The sequence below is a fragment of the Thamnophis sirtalis genome, unplaced genomic scaffold (assembly GCF_051295495.1).
Source record: "Thamnophis sirtalis isolate CommonGarterSnake01/CBP01778 unplaced genomic scaffold, rThaSir2_p1.2 scaffold_9, whole genome shotgun sequence".
NCBI classification, from domain to species: domain Eukaryota; kingdom Metazoa; phylum Chordata; class Lepidosauria; order Squamata; family Natricidae; genus Thamnophis; species Thamnophis sirtalis.
Genome location: NW_028261389.1, coordinates 77,570,913 through 77,584,313, shown reverse-complemented (window position 1 = coordinate 77,584,313; position 13,401 = coordinate 77,570,913). Strand labels below are relative to the sequence as shown.

At 44.8% G+C, this 13,401-nt stretch overlaps 1 protein-coding gene across 1 annotated transcript in view; it reads left to right on the top strand.

Annotated features, from left to right (window-relative positions):
- The window catches only part of MAGI2 (membrane associated guanylate kinase, WW and PDZ domain containing 2), a gene marked incomplete in the record, with an annotated part of 526,586 nt that overhangs the window by 441,022 nt on the left and 72,163 nt on the right, over positions 1-13,401 (top strand). The window contains 3 exon segments of the mRNA XM_087722353.1: positions 2,270-2,301; positions 3,046-3,235; positions 10,534-10,575. Of these exon segments, the coding sequence (XP_087578479.1) occupies positions 2,270-2,301; positions 3,046-3,235; positions 10,534-10,575 (264 nt within the window).

Genomic DNA, 13,401 nt, shown 5'->3' with positions numbered 1-13,401 from the left:
GAATGTCCTTTAATAACAAGACTAGAATCTCGGTGGCTGAAAGCCAAGCAAACAAACAGATAAGGACCTTGGCAGCAAGTCCGACAAACCTTGGCAGCAATTCAGACAAACCTTGGCAGCAATCCAGCCTGCCAAGTTAGTTACGTTCTCTTTAGTCAATGTGTTGACTTCTGCAAGGACGTGTCACAAGCAGTCTTTTTTATAGTCTGGAGAGGAGCCTAATGACCATCAGCTGAGCGCAATTACCTCCTGTAATTGCGTAATTGCTCCTGACACCGAGTAGCTCTTCAATGGCGTGCATCCAGGCGATACAGAGTAAGATATCAGTAAAAGACTGGGATTTTTTCCATATTCAGCGTCATAAAAAACAATTATAGGACTAACTTAACCCAAAAGCTGGTTTCCTGTTTCTCTGCTCAAAACTTTTCCTGTTCACTAAATTTACGAACACCATGAAATGCAAACAATACTTCAAAGTAGCCTCGTGGTAACACTGAGAAGCTGGAGGATTTGTTACACTCTTCCATCCTAAGATGAAAAGAAAGAAGCACATATAAAGGAAGGCACAGCTATTTATCATGTACAGTGAGGGTCTTCCTTCCAGGCTGAGACCCAGCCTTGGAGATTTAAATTGGATTCTGCTTTTACAAAGGTGAGCATAAAAAAACAGATTTAGTTAATGTTTGGGTATGTGTGCGCTTTATCCTTTCAGTGGATGATCTACATTTAGGCAATTTACAAGGTTTAAAAATGTTTCCAGTGAAAGGTTTAGGTATCAAACTTGATATCCCACCCAGTTCGCCAAAGATGGCTTACAGGCATTGAATAAAATGCAGTATAGAACATTGAAACACTAAATAAAGATCTTAAATTTAAAAATGGAATTAAAATTAAATTAAGTAAGGACGCAGTGGCTCGGTGGCTGAGATGCTGAGCTTGTCGATCAGAAAGGTCAGCAGTTCGGCAGTTCGAATCCCTAGTGCCGCGTAACGGAGTGAGCTCCCGTGACTTGTCCCAGCTTCTGCCAACCTAGCAGTTTCAAAGCAGGTAAAAAATGCAAGTAGAAAAATAGGAACCACCTTTGGTGGGAAGGGAACAGCATTCCGTGCGCCTTCGGCATTGAGTCATGCCGGCCACATGACCACGGAGACGTCTTCAGACAGCGCTGGCTCTTCGGCTTTGAAACGGAGATAGCACCGCCCCCTAGAGTCAGGAACGACTAGCACATATGTGCGAGGAGAACCATTACCTTCACCTTTAAGTAGGATGGAGAGGGAAGGAGTGAGATGCAAGTAGGGAGGAAGTGGGGTATTCTTTACTCCGTCAACCACCTCCAACCTGCCACACCCACACTGGGGAAGAGCGTAGAATAAGAGAGTTTAGTTCTTCTAGTCGAACCCCCAACAAATGTGGATATGAAAGATGCTATAAATTAATGCTTACTATAAATGAAAAAAAATGATAGTTTGATTGCGACATTTTGGATAAAGGCTACATGTATGAAATCAAGATGAGGTATTTAGGCCAGTCAGAATAACAGAGTTGGAAGGGACCTTGGAGGTCTTCTAGTCCAACCCCCTGCTCAGGCAGAAAACCCAGTGTCATTTCAGAAAATGGCTGTCCAACATCTTTTTGAAAACCTCCAGTGTTGGAGCAATCACAACTTCTGGAGGCAAGTTGTTCCACTGATTAATTGTTCTCACTGTCAGGAAATTTCTCCTCAGTTCAAAGTTGCTTCTCTCCTTGATGAGTTTCCACCCATTGCTTCTTGTCCTGCCCTCAGGTGCCTTGGAGAATAGTTTCACTCCCTCTTCTTTGTGGCAACCCCTGAGATATTGGAAGACTGCTATCATGTCTCCCCTAGTCCTTCTTTTCATCAAACTAGACATACCCAGTTCCTGCAACCGTTCTTCATGTGTTTTATCCTCCAGTCCCCTAATCCTCTTGGTTGCTCTTCTCTGGCGATGCTAGCTTCGGATTATACTAATTAGAGATTTTTTTTAAAAAAAAAGGAAACACCTTTCTAATGTATTTTTTGTACTGTGGAAATTTATCTCTGACATTTGTTTTTAAATATGAGAATGACTGAGTGTGAAATAATCTTTTTCCAAATGTCCTGTGGCAATGATGGGTGATAAGGTGCCAGCCCTTTTCTATGTAATTCGTAGAAATGGAGATAAAGATGTTGGTAAGAACGATGGCAAATTAATCATATGTGAGTTTCTCATTCCTTTTTCCTTTCGTTTCTTTTTTGCCTTTTCTTTTTTAGGATTCTTTTCACCATGGAAAACTCCAAAGCCTGTAAGTTTTTTTTATTTTTATTTTCCAAATTGTTGTTCTTGGAATGCATGGCAATAAGACTCATGGTTCAATAATAACTATAGGAAATAAGGCGTGCAGGAAATAATAACCTGCATTGCAAGGTTTTTAGGGTACCCTGCTGCCAAATATAGGAATATAAATCTGATGTCACCGTAAAAGGTGTTTAATCATATACTTATTGACTTGAAAGCAAATATTTCTTATTGGATTTCGTGATACGGATCTGGGAAGCATATAGAAGTCACTTGCTTCCCTCCGTCCATGTGGAGACAGGGCTATTTGACAAACTACACCTAAAAACCAATTAAAAGAAGAAATGAAGAGAGAGAGAGACAGAGAGAGACAGAGAGAGAGAGACAGAGAGAGAGAGACAGAAGGACAAAGAAACAGGGAGAGATGAGAGAGAGACAGAGAAAGACAGGGAGAGGGATAAATAGATAAATGGTAGGTGATTGATTTAAATATAGAGAAAAATAATAGAGGAATAGAGGGAGAAAGGTAAGTAGATAGATAGTGGATAGGCAGACATGAGTGGGTATAGGTGTAAGTGAGAAAGTGGGAAAGGGTGAGGGGGGAGAAGAGAGAGAGAGATGATGGATGTTGAGTAGATATCTCCCAAGCTACGTTGCCGAACAGCAAGACCGTGTTACCTGATTGAGAAAGAAAAAGCTATGGGGTTTTTCGGCAGGTTCTTAAGGCCTTGTTTTCTTTTATTTGTTGCAGATGATGGAAAAATGGGAGACCCAGGGGAGTCCTCAGACAAGTTTATCTGCTCCAGCTGGGCCGCAGACTATTCCCTTCCCACCAGCCCTTCACAGAAGCTCTTTTCCCGATTCAACAGAGGCCTTTGACCCGAGGAAGCCTGACCCGTACGAGCTGTATGAGAAGTCACGAGCTATTTATGAAAGTAGGCGTAAGTGGAAGCCATGGTCCACCTTCTGCAGAATCCTTGGCTAAAATGTCTTACGGAGATTCTTAATCGTGCACAGGTCATGGCTGTCCCAAAGGAGCCTTTCCAAGTGGGCAACTGGGCTTGGTTCTTCCTGGAAGACATTTCACTTCTCATCCAAGGAGCTTCTCGTCAGGCTCCGTCACAACCGAAGGAGCTTCTTGGATGAGAAGCCAAACGTCTTCAAGAAGAAGCAAAGTCTGGCTGCCTTTTGAAAAAGCTTTTTTTTGGGGACATTCAAACTGGCCTAATGGAATTGAATGTTGTAACTCATCGTAAGCCAGCTGACATTCTTATGTGTTATGGAGACCAGGAGGGGGAAAAAGCAACGCTTCATGCATTTGTCTTAAATTTGCTGAAGGCACCCCTGATGGTTAACTTCAGTAGGATCAGTTGGGGAACGAGGTTCCACCACAAATTCGTGAACGACAAAAGCGCGCCTGACTAAACCGCGGTGACAAAACCGCGCCGACAAAACCGCGCCGACGAATGAGCGCTGAAGCGCGCCGACAACAGTGCGCCGACAGAAGCGCGCTGTAACCTAACCCTGAAAATAACCCTAAACCTAACCCCAAACCTAACCCTAAACCTAACCCTAAACCTAACCCTAAACCTAACCCTAAACCTAACCCTAAACCTAACCCTAAACCTAAACCTAAACCTAACCCTAAACCTAACCCTAAACCTAACCCTAAACCTAACCCTAAACCTAACCCTAAACCTAACCCTAAACCTAACCCTAAATCTAACCCTAAACCTAACCCTAAACCTAACCCTAAACCTAACCCTAAACCTAACCCTAAACCTAACCCTAAACCTAACCCTAAACCTAACCCTAAAAATAACCCTAAAAATAACCCTAAAAATAACCCTAAACCTAACCTAAACCTAACCTAAACCTAACCCTAAACCTAACCCTAAACCTAACCCTAAACCTAACCATAAACCTCACCCTAAACCTAACCCTAAACCTAACCCTAAACCTTACCTTAACTTAAATCGCGCTTCTGTCGACGCGCTGTTGTCAGCGCGCTGTTGTCGGCACGCTTTTGACATCGCGGTTTTAGTGCTGCGGTTTTGTCAACGCGCTTTTGACGTTCGCGCTTTTGTCGGGTCACGGGGGAACGATACTGTGAGAAATTCTGTATATAGCCCTACAGCAGTGGTAGTCAACCTGGTCCCTACCGCCCACTAGTGGGCGTTCCAGCTTTCATGGTGGGCGGTAGGGGTTTGATGTAACTCTGTTTTATAAATTTTATAAAGTAAAGTTACTTCCCTACTTTATGAATCACCATTACTGTGGAACCGGTGGGCGGTTAGAAAATTTTAATTTGATTTTGATTTGATTTGGTTTGTATGCCGCCCTATTCCCGAGAGACTCAGGGCGGCTAACAATAAAAAGGGGAGGGGATACAAAGATAAAATAAAAAAACAGCAATTTAAAATTCAACAACAGTTGTAACCTTGAATGGGGCTGGATAGTTCAACAGCCCCAGGCCTGCCGGAACAGCCAGGTCTTCGTTGCTTTACGGAAGGCTGGAAGGGTAGTAAGGGTCCGAATCTCAATGGGGAGATTGTTCCAGAGGGCCGGAGCAGCCACAGAGAACTGTTTACTACTAACAGAGATACAAAAGTGGGCGGTAGGTATAAAAAGGCTGACTACCCTTGCCCTACAGAATAGACAGTGCACAGTCGACATGTGCTTTTCTGCTTAACTGCCAGAAGGAAGCAGGAAACTTTCTATACAAAGAAAAGACGTAGAGCATACCACAAATGCAACTGCTGACTTGTAAACACTGCCATCTGTGGATGGATGAAGTTGTTGCACAAATTACGTGAACGTTGTATTCCAACAGATACAACAGTCATGCCTGGTGCTGTTCACCATTTGTGTTTGTTTAAATTGGCGCTTTGTGGAAAAATGCTTGCTCTGAGCCCCCTCCCCACCTTCAATAGTTAAATCGAATCAGTCTTCATTATAGACCACTGAATGTCGGGATGGTTTCACCATGCCGTTTGCCGTTGCTTGATGTTATTACAGAACGTTTTTGTGTTTTTTGCAATGTTCAGTTGAAAATGATGCCATGGCTTTAGATTAAGATTATGAAATGTGCTTCCAACGAGTCTGTTATGTGAACAGGTTCATAGAGGTCATCTATACCGGAGGCTAAACCGTATGACGGATGGTTGTGGGAACTGGGAGCGTAATGAAGAGAAGGACTAGGGGTGACATTATAGCAGTCTTCAAGTGCAGGTAGTCCTCGGCTTACGACCACAATTGAGTCCCAACTTTTCCATTGATGACTGAGTCAGCTGTTAAGTGAATTTCGCCCCATTTTACGACTTTTCTTGGCACCGTTGTTAAGTGAACCACTGCCATTGTTAAGATCCGGTAAACCTATTTTCAGGAATCGAAATCTTTCTGTGACTCTCGGCTCTGGTGCGTCCATCTTCTTAAAAGTTATTTCAAGGAGAAAAGTGTATCAGTGGCTTTTCAACCAGTGGGATAGATGAAAGAATGAAACACACAGAGAGAGAGACAGAGAGAGACAGAAAGAGACAGAGAGACAGAGAGAGACAGAGAGACAGACAGACAGAGAGACAGAGAAACAGAGAGAGACAGGCAGGCAGACAGACAGACAGAGACAGACAGAGAGAGACAGAGAGAGAGAAAGAGAGAGAGAAACAGAGAGAGAGAGAAACAGAGAGACAGAGACAGACAGACAGAGAGAGAGAGACAGACAGACAGACAGAGACAGAGAAACAGAGAGAGACAGGCAGACAGACAGACAGAGACAGACAGAGAGAGACAGAGAGAGACAGAGAGAGAAACAGAGAGAGACAGAGAGAGAGAGAGAGAGAGACAGACAGACAGACAGACAGACAGAGACAGAGACAGAGAAACAGAGAGAGACAGGCAGGCAGACAGAGAGAGAGAGAGAGAGAGAGAGAGAGAGAGAGAGAGAGAGAGAGAGGCAGACAGAGGCAGAAATTAAACCAGATAAATGGACACCACATTTACAATATTGTAATGAAGAGAGGGGTACAAACTGTTGTTTCATCCTCTTTTGTGAGGGAATTTCTTTTCCTATTCGAAGTTCAAAGTAGGAATTTATGCTCGTTTTCTGCATTTTGAGACCAACAGAAGCAAAGAAACCAACGTCTCCAGTCCTTTTGAGTAAGTGGGGATTTGAAAAGGTGACCTAGAAGCATCCGATTGATTGATTTTTGACTTCTAAGTATATCAACATTCACTTCCCGAATGAAGCGGAGTAAGGCACTTGTTTCTACAGTGGGGTTTATTTTTTTGTAACAGTGAGGATGTTGTGGCTGGTGTCATTGGCACAGAACGTAGAATAACAGGGTTGGAAGGGACCCTGGAGGTCTTCTAGTCCAACCCACCCCCCTGCTCATTTCACCAGAACTTTCTAATTCTGGGGTGTCAAACTCGCGGCCCATGAGTCGGTTGCATCACCCGCTGCCCGTGGCACCCGTTCCATAGGTTCGCCATCACGGGTGTAAGGGCCTCCTGCTTGGGCAGGGGGTTGGACTAGATGACCTACAAGGCCCCTTCCAACTCTGTTAATCTGCACCTGAATTGGATGTGGAGGTCTCCGATATAGAACTTGCTTCTCGAACGGGACAATAATTCCGCGTTTTATTTTTATTTTTTTTGACCTTTCAAACATAATGGAAGAGTGAGAGAATGACACACCGGTTGCCTGTCTTCCTTTGTGCAATCAATATTGGGTAAATATTTGGGCCAATTTGGGAACCCATCGATCAATACGGTGCAGGAACAATTCTGGAAATAAATTGCCCGCAGCTGTGCTGCCTTTCTGTAAGCTGAAAAGCGTATTTTTTTTAAGCCTTGTTAAAGGGAAGCGAGGAAGCCCAGAGAGAGTCACGTCTACAAGGCAGGTATCTGATGATGGTAAATAATAAAATCTCTGAAAAATATTCAACCCTTTCCTAACTGGAAAGGTGCCCAATCGCTTAGAAGGGGAATCTGTGGAATAAAATGCCAGATTGCAGACTTTTCTTTCCCCCCTCTTCCATAGGTCCAAGGCAGTGGTGGGATTCAGCCGGTTCGTACCTATCCGGGAGAACCGGTTGGTAACTTTCTAAGCAGTTGGGAGAACCGGTTGTTGGAAGAAATCTCCTTTTGTTTTTCCCCACTTTACAGGGCTAATCCTGTAAGGAAGGAAGGAAGGAAACATTCTAGTGCTGTTTCTATCCTGATCTTTATTGCCCTGCTTACAGAAACTGCCTCTCCATGAACCCTTATTACATTGTAACACCTAAGGCGAAAATCAGCGCCCTTCGGTGTGAGTGACGTTGAGTTGGCCATGCCCACATGGTCACATGACCACCGAGCCCCGCCTACGCAGCTGGTCATTAGGGCAGAGAACCGGTTATTAAATTATTTGAATCCCACCACTGGTCCAGGGGGATTCTATTCAGATAGTTTGTTTGGCCTTACTGAAGTTTTCTATGGAGATCCATTATTACTCTAATTATCTGCTTTGCAAGAGTCTTTGGTGCTCTCTGAGCTTGGTGGTTCTCTCTCTCTCTCCCCCCTCTATCTCTCCCTCTCTCTCGACCCTCTGTCTCTCTCTCTCTCTCTCTTTTCTCTCCCCTCTGTCTCTCTCTGTCTCTCTCGCCTGCCTCTCTCTGTGTGTGTGTCTCTCTCTCCTCTGTCTCTCTCACTTCTCTCTTTCCCCCTGTCTCTCTTTCTCCCCCTGTGTCTCTCTTCTCTCTCTGCCCTCTCTCTCCCCCCCTCTGTCTCTGTCTGTCTCTGTCACTCTCCCCCTTTCTCTTCTCTTCTCTCTCACCTGTCTCTCTCCCTCTCTCTCTCTCCCTCTCTCCCCCCTCTCTCAACCCTGTCTCTCTCTTTTCTCTCCCCTCTGCCTCTCCCTGTCTCTCTCCCCCGCCTCTGTGTGTATGTGTGTGTCTCTCTCTCTCCTCTGTCTCTCTCACTTCTCTCTTTCCCCCTCTTTCTCTCTCTCCCCCGTCTCTCTCTCACACACATTTCTCTCTCACTTCTCTCTCTCCCCCCGTCTCTCTTTCTCCCCCTGTGTCTCTCTTCTCTCTCCGTCCTCTCTCCCCCCCTCTGTCTCTGTCTGTCTCTGTCACTCTCCCACCTTTCTCTTCTCTTCTCTCTCACCTGTCTCTCTCCCTCTCTCTCTTTCTCTTCCCCTCTTTCTCGACCCTGTCTCTCTCTCTTTTCTCTCCCCTCTGTCTCTTCCTGTCTCTCTCCCCCGCCTCTGTGTGTGTCTCTCTCTCTCCACTGTCTCTCTCACTTCTCTCTTTCCCCCCTCTTTCTCTCTCTCTCCTGTCTCTCTCTCTCTCTCTTCTCTCTCTCTTCTCTCTCTTCCCCTGTCTCTCTTTCTCCCCCTGTCTCTCTTCTCTCTCCGCCCTCTCTCTCCCCTCCTCTGTCTCTGTCTCTCTCTGTCACTCTCCCCTTCTCTCTCTTCTCTTCTCTCTCACCTCTCTCTCCCTCTCTCCCCCTTTCTCTCGACCCTATCTCTCTCCCTCTCTCTCTTTCTCTCCCCCTCTCTCTCGACCCTGTCTCTCTCTCTTTTCTCTCCCCTCTGTCTCTCCCTGTCTCTCTCCCCCGCCTCTGTGTGTGTGTCTCTCTCTCCTCTGTCTCTCTCACTTCTCTTTCCCCACTCTTCCTCTCTCTCCCCGTCTCTCTCTCACACACATTTCTCTCTCACTTCTCTCTCTCCCCCCTGTCTCTCTTTCTCCCCCTGCGTCTCTCTTCTCTCTCCGCCCTCTCTCTCCCTTCCTCTGTCTCTGTCTGTCACCGCCACTCTCCCCTTCTGTCTCTCTCTCTTCTCTCACCTCTCTCTCTCCCTCTCTCCCCCTCTCTCTCTCTCGACACCATCTCTCTCACACACACACTTCTCTCTCACTTCTCTCCCTCCCCTGTCTCTCTTTCTCCCCCTGTGTCTCTCTTCTCTCTCCGCCCTCTCTCTCCGCCCCCTCTGTCTCTCTCTGTCACTCCCCCCTTGTCTCTCTCTCTCTTCTCTTCTCCCTCACCTCTCTCTCTCTCTCCTTCCCTCCCACCCTCTCTTTCTCTCTCAGATATGATGTAAGAGGCTTACCTCTTAGGAATACAAATTATGCCACTAACATCAGACAGAGTGGAGGGGGATTTGAAAATGCTTTAAGTCAAAAGATTTTTTTTCCCAGTTATTCTTCATCTTGGGATGAGAGTTACTCATCGTGACAAAATATTTTGGTGGCTTGTAGGATCTGACAGTAAATCCAGGAGCATTTTCGGAGATGTTTATACAAATAACCAACACCAGAAGAAAGCACTGTGGATGTGAAACAATTGTGATTGCTGGCAAGGAAACCCCAGAGGAGTTTCATGCTAATGGAAAGTGTCAGTTGAACAGCCCATCGCTCTATTAACGGGTGCCGCAGTCTCTTAAAATATCTATTATTTTTAAGAGTCTTTACTTGCTGTTAGACATTTAGAAATTTTTCTGACACTCACATTCAGAGAGAGAGAAGAGAAGAGAAGAGAAGAGAAGAGAAGAGAAGAGTAGAGGAGTAGAATAGAATAGAATAGAATAGAATAGAATAGAATAGAATAGAATAGAATAATAGAATAGAATAGAATAGTAGAAGAGTAGAGTAGAAGAGTAGAATAGAATAGAGTAGAGTAGAGTAGGAGTAGAGTAGGAGTAGAGTAGAATAGAATAGAATAGAATAGAAGAGTAGAGTAGAGTAGAGTAGAGTAGAGTAGAGTAGAGTAGAGTAGAGTAGACTAGAACAGAACAGAACAGAACAGAATAGCAGAGTTGGGAGGGACCTTGGAGGTCTTCTAGTCCAACCCCCGGCCTAGGCAGGAAACTCTATACCACTTCAGACAAATGATTATCCAACATCTTCTTAAAAGCTTTCAGTGTTGGAGCATTCACAATTTCTGGAGGCAATTGTTCCACTGATTATTTGTTCTCATTGTCAGAAAATGTCTCCTTAGGTCTAAGTTGCTTCTCTCCTTGACTAGTTTCCACCCGTTGCTTCTTGGTCTACCTTTGGAGAATAGCTTGACTCCCTCTTCTTTGGGGCAGCCCCTGAGATATTGGAAGACTGCTATCCTGTCTCCCCTAGTCCTTCTCTTCATCAAAATAGACATGCCCAGTTCCTGAAACCCTAATTTAGAACCAAGGCAGACAATAATAGTGTATATTTCAGTGTCTGGAGAAACATACATTTTGTTTTTATCTCCCTGTTTTCTCGTTCAGAACAAGCACCTCCAAGGACCGGTGTACGAATGGATACTTCGGGCAAGTATTATTTTGGCTTCCTTCTGCTGCCCATTCTTTCTCCCTTTTGTGAGAATCTCAGCTCAGAGCCTCTAGCAGCCCTGAGTAGCCAATGGCCAACTCACGCAACTCATCTTTTGTGTGCTTCAACTTAACTACACCAAGAAGGTCCATTTAGTTAGAAATGCTGTAGGGTCTCCTGCTTGAGTGGAGTGTTGGACTAGATGACCTACAAGAAAGCCCTATGAAGCGGTATATAAGTCTAACTGCTATTGCTATAAGATCCCTTCCAGCACTGTTACTCTGTATTCAACGGGACAGAATTTGCCTTCAGAAGCGGTGGGAGTTTCATCCCTGGAAGCTTTCAAGAAGAGACTGGACTGCCATCTGTCAGAAAGGGTGTAGGGTCTCCTACTTGGGTGATGTAGGATGGGGGGTTGGACTAGATGACCTACAAGGTCCCTTCCCACACTGTTCATCTGTATTTCCAGTTTTACGACCTCTCTTGCCAAAGTTGTTAAGTGGATCACTGCAGTTATGAAGCTAGTAATACGGTTGTTAAGTGAATCTCACTTCCGCCTTGGCTTTGCTGGTCAGAAGGTCGTAAAAGGGGATCCCACAACCCCCCCAGACACTGCAACCGTCATAAATAAGATAAATGAATCTCGGCACTGATGATGTTACCTAGCTGGGTCATGAGACGCCTGCAAGAAAACCACCAAGCTCAGAGAGCACCAAGCACAAATATTTTCCTTTATTTCCTAGGATTTACGGCTCCTGTTGCCTCTTGTTTGAGGATAGATTCATTGCGTATGCAAACCAACTCACCCATTACTTCATCCAGCGTATATTCATATTTACAAAGAAAACTGTTTTCATCGATCAGGTTTCTAACAGATGCCCACATTCCACCGCATTTGTCTTTCTCACTTGACGGGTTCACCAAATTTAGAAAGTGTTTGCCTGACGGTTTAGGATATATGACATTATTCTTAATTCCTTTACATTTCATGCCAATCCATTGCATTTTGCTCCGTTCGACTATTTTAATCCACTGCATTCCGAATCTATTTCCCAGGTTATATTACAGGTATGAGGTCCGTGGGCCTCATAATATACAAACATGTAATTTATAAGGAATGCAACTGTCAACAAAATGGAGAGAGATTTATATTCATATTTGGGCTGTAGGTGTGAGCTTTGACTGTGCTTTGCTTAGGTTTTAGTGTTAATTTATCAGTAGATTTAAATATTTAAAGGTGGGCTAAACTCTCAACGTTTTCTAAGTATAGAATACAATTATTTTAACGTCGAAGAGCTTTAATGGTGACCTGAAAGTGATTGACTTCCTTTGTTCTATTTACCGTGTTTCCCTGAAAATTTTAATTTTTTAATTCTTTTTAAATGTATTTTCTGTAAGCCACCCGGAGTCCTTCGCGATTGGGCGGCCTATAAATGTATTAAATACTTAAATAATTATTTTCTTTTGACCCCTGGAAAAAGCACTTGGCCTTATTTGGGGGGAGGTCTTATTATTTTTGAGGTGCAGGAGACCCCTTAACCTTGGCCCGCAGATCAGCTGATCCAGAGAGGCCTGGAAGTTTTATCTCTATTTCTGGCACATCCTGGCGTCTGATGCTCTTTTTGCACCCACCACTAAGAGAAGGATTAGATTAGATTAGATTTAGTTTATTTGTATGCCGCCCTTCTCCGGGAGGGACTCAGGGCGGCGAACAACTCAAAGGGGGAAAGGGGAACATAGAACACAATACACGTGATTAAAATAAACAAGAATCATACAGCCATACAGGTCGAGAGGGGAGGGGAACTCATCAATCCCAGGCCTGCTGACACAGCCAGGTTTTAACGGCTTTTTGGAAAGCAGGGAGAGAGGTGAGGGTCCGAATCTCCGCGGGGAGTTCGTTCCAATGGGCCGGAGCTGCCACAGAGAAGGCCCTCCCCCCGGGTGGTAGCCAGGTGGCATTGGCTGGTGGATGGAACCCGGAGGAGGCCGAGCCTGTGTGATCTAACGGGTCTTTGGGAGGTAATTGGCCGCAGGCGGTCTCTCAAGTACGAGAGCACGAGAGATGGGGTTTGCGGGAGCGGCCTCGGTGAGGCCATTCCGTGTGGATAGCAGGTGCATGTGGGATGTGTGGGGCGTGTTCCCCCCCTTTCCCCCCCAGGAAATGGTGGGGGCTGGTTGCACATGCATTTAAATATTTTCAGGGAGGGTTTATTTTAGCGCACGTGCTTAAAAGCCCAATCAGGCTTATTGTCCAGGGAGGTCTTATTTTTGGGAAAACAGGGTATTAATCAAATTTACATGGCCAGCCATCTCACAGAATGTGTCTCTGGGCAGCGTGCAACCATATATTTCAATAAAATAGAAAACCGCATGTGTAAAATCATCAACTCCATCCATGGCAATGTTGCCGCTGCTGTGATTTGATAGTTGCAAAAATCTTAACTCCATGATTTTATCTGTTCATGTTTTTAATCTGCCGTGGTGTCTTTTTTTTTAACGATGGGTGATTGTTGGAGAATAGGCTGACCCCCTCTTCTTTGTGGCAACCCCTGAAATACTGGAATACTGCTATCATGTCACCCCCTAATCCTTCTTTTCTCTAGACAGGCCCAATTCCTGCAACCGTTCTTCCTATGATTTAGCCTCCAGGCCTTAAATCGTCCTAGTTATTCTTCTTCGCTCAACATTTTGGTTGCTGTGACCGAAACTGGATACAGGTGTGGCCTTAATGTAGGCACTAAGGCTGGGCCACTTGAAAAATTAATTTGAAAAAGTCCTTTGGAAGCTGTCACTCATCCTTTAAAGCAGTAGAGCCTTTTTTT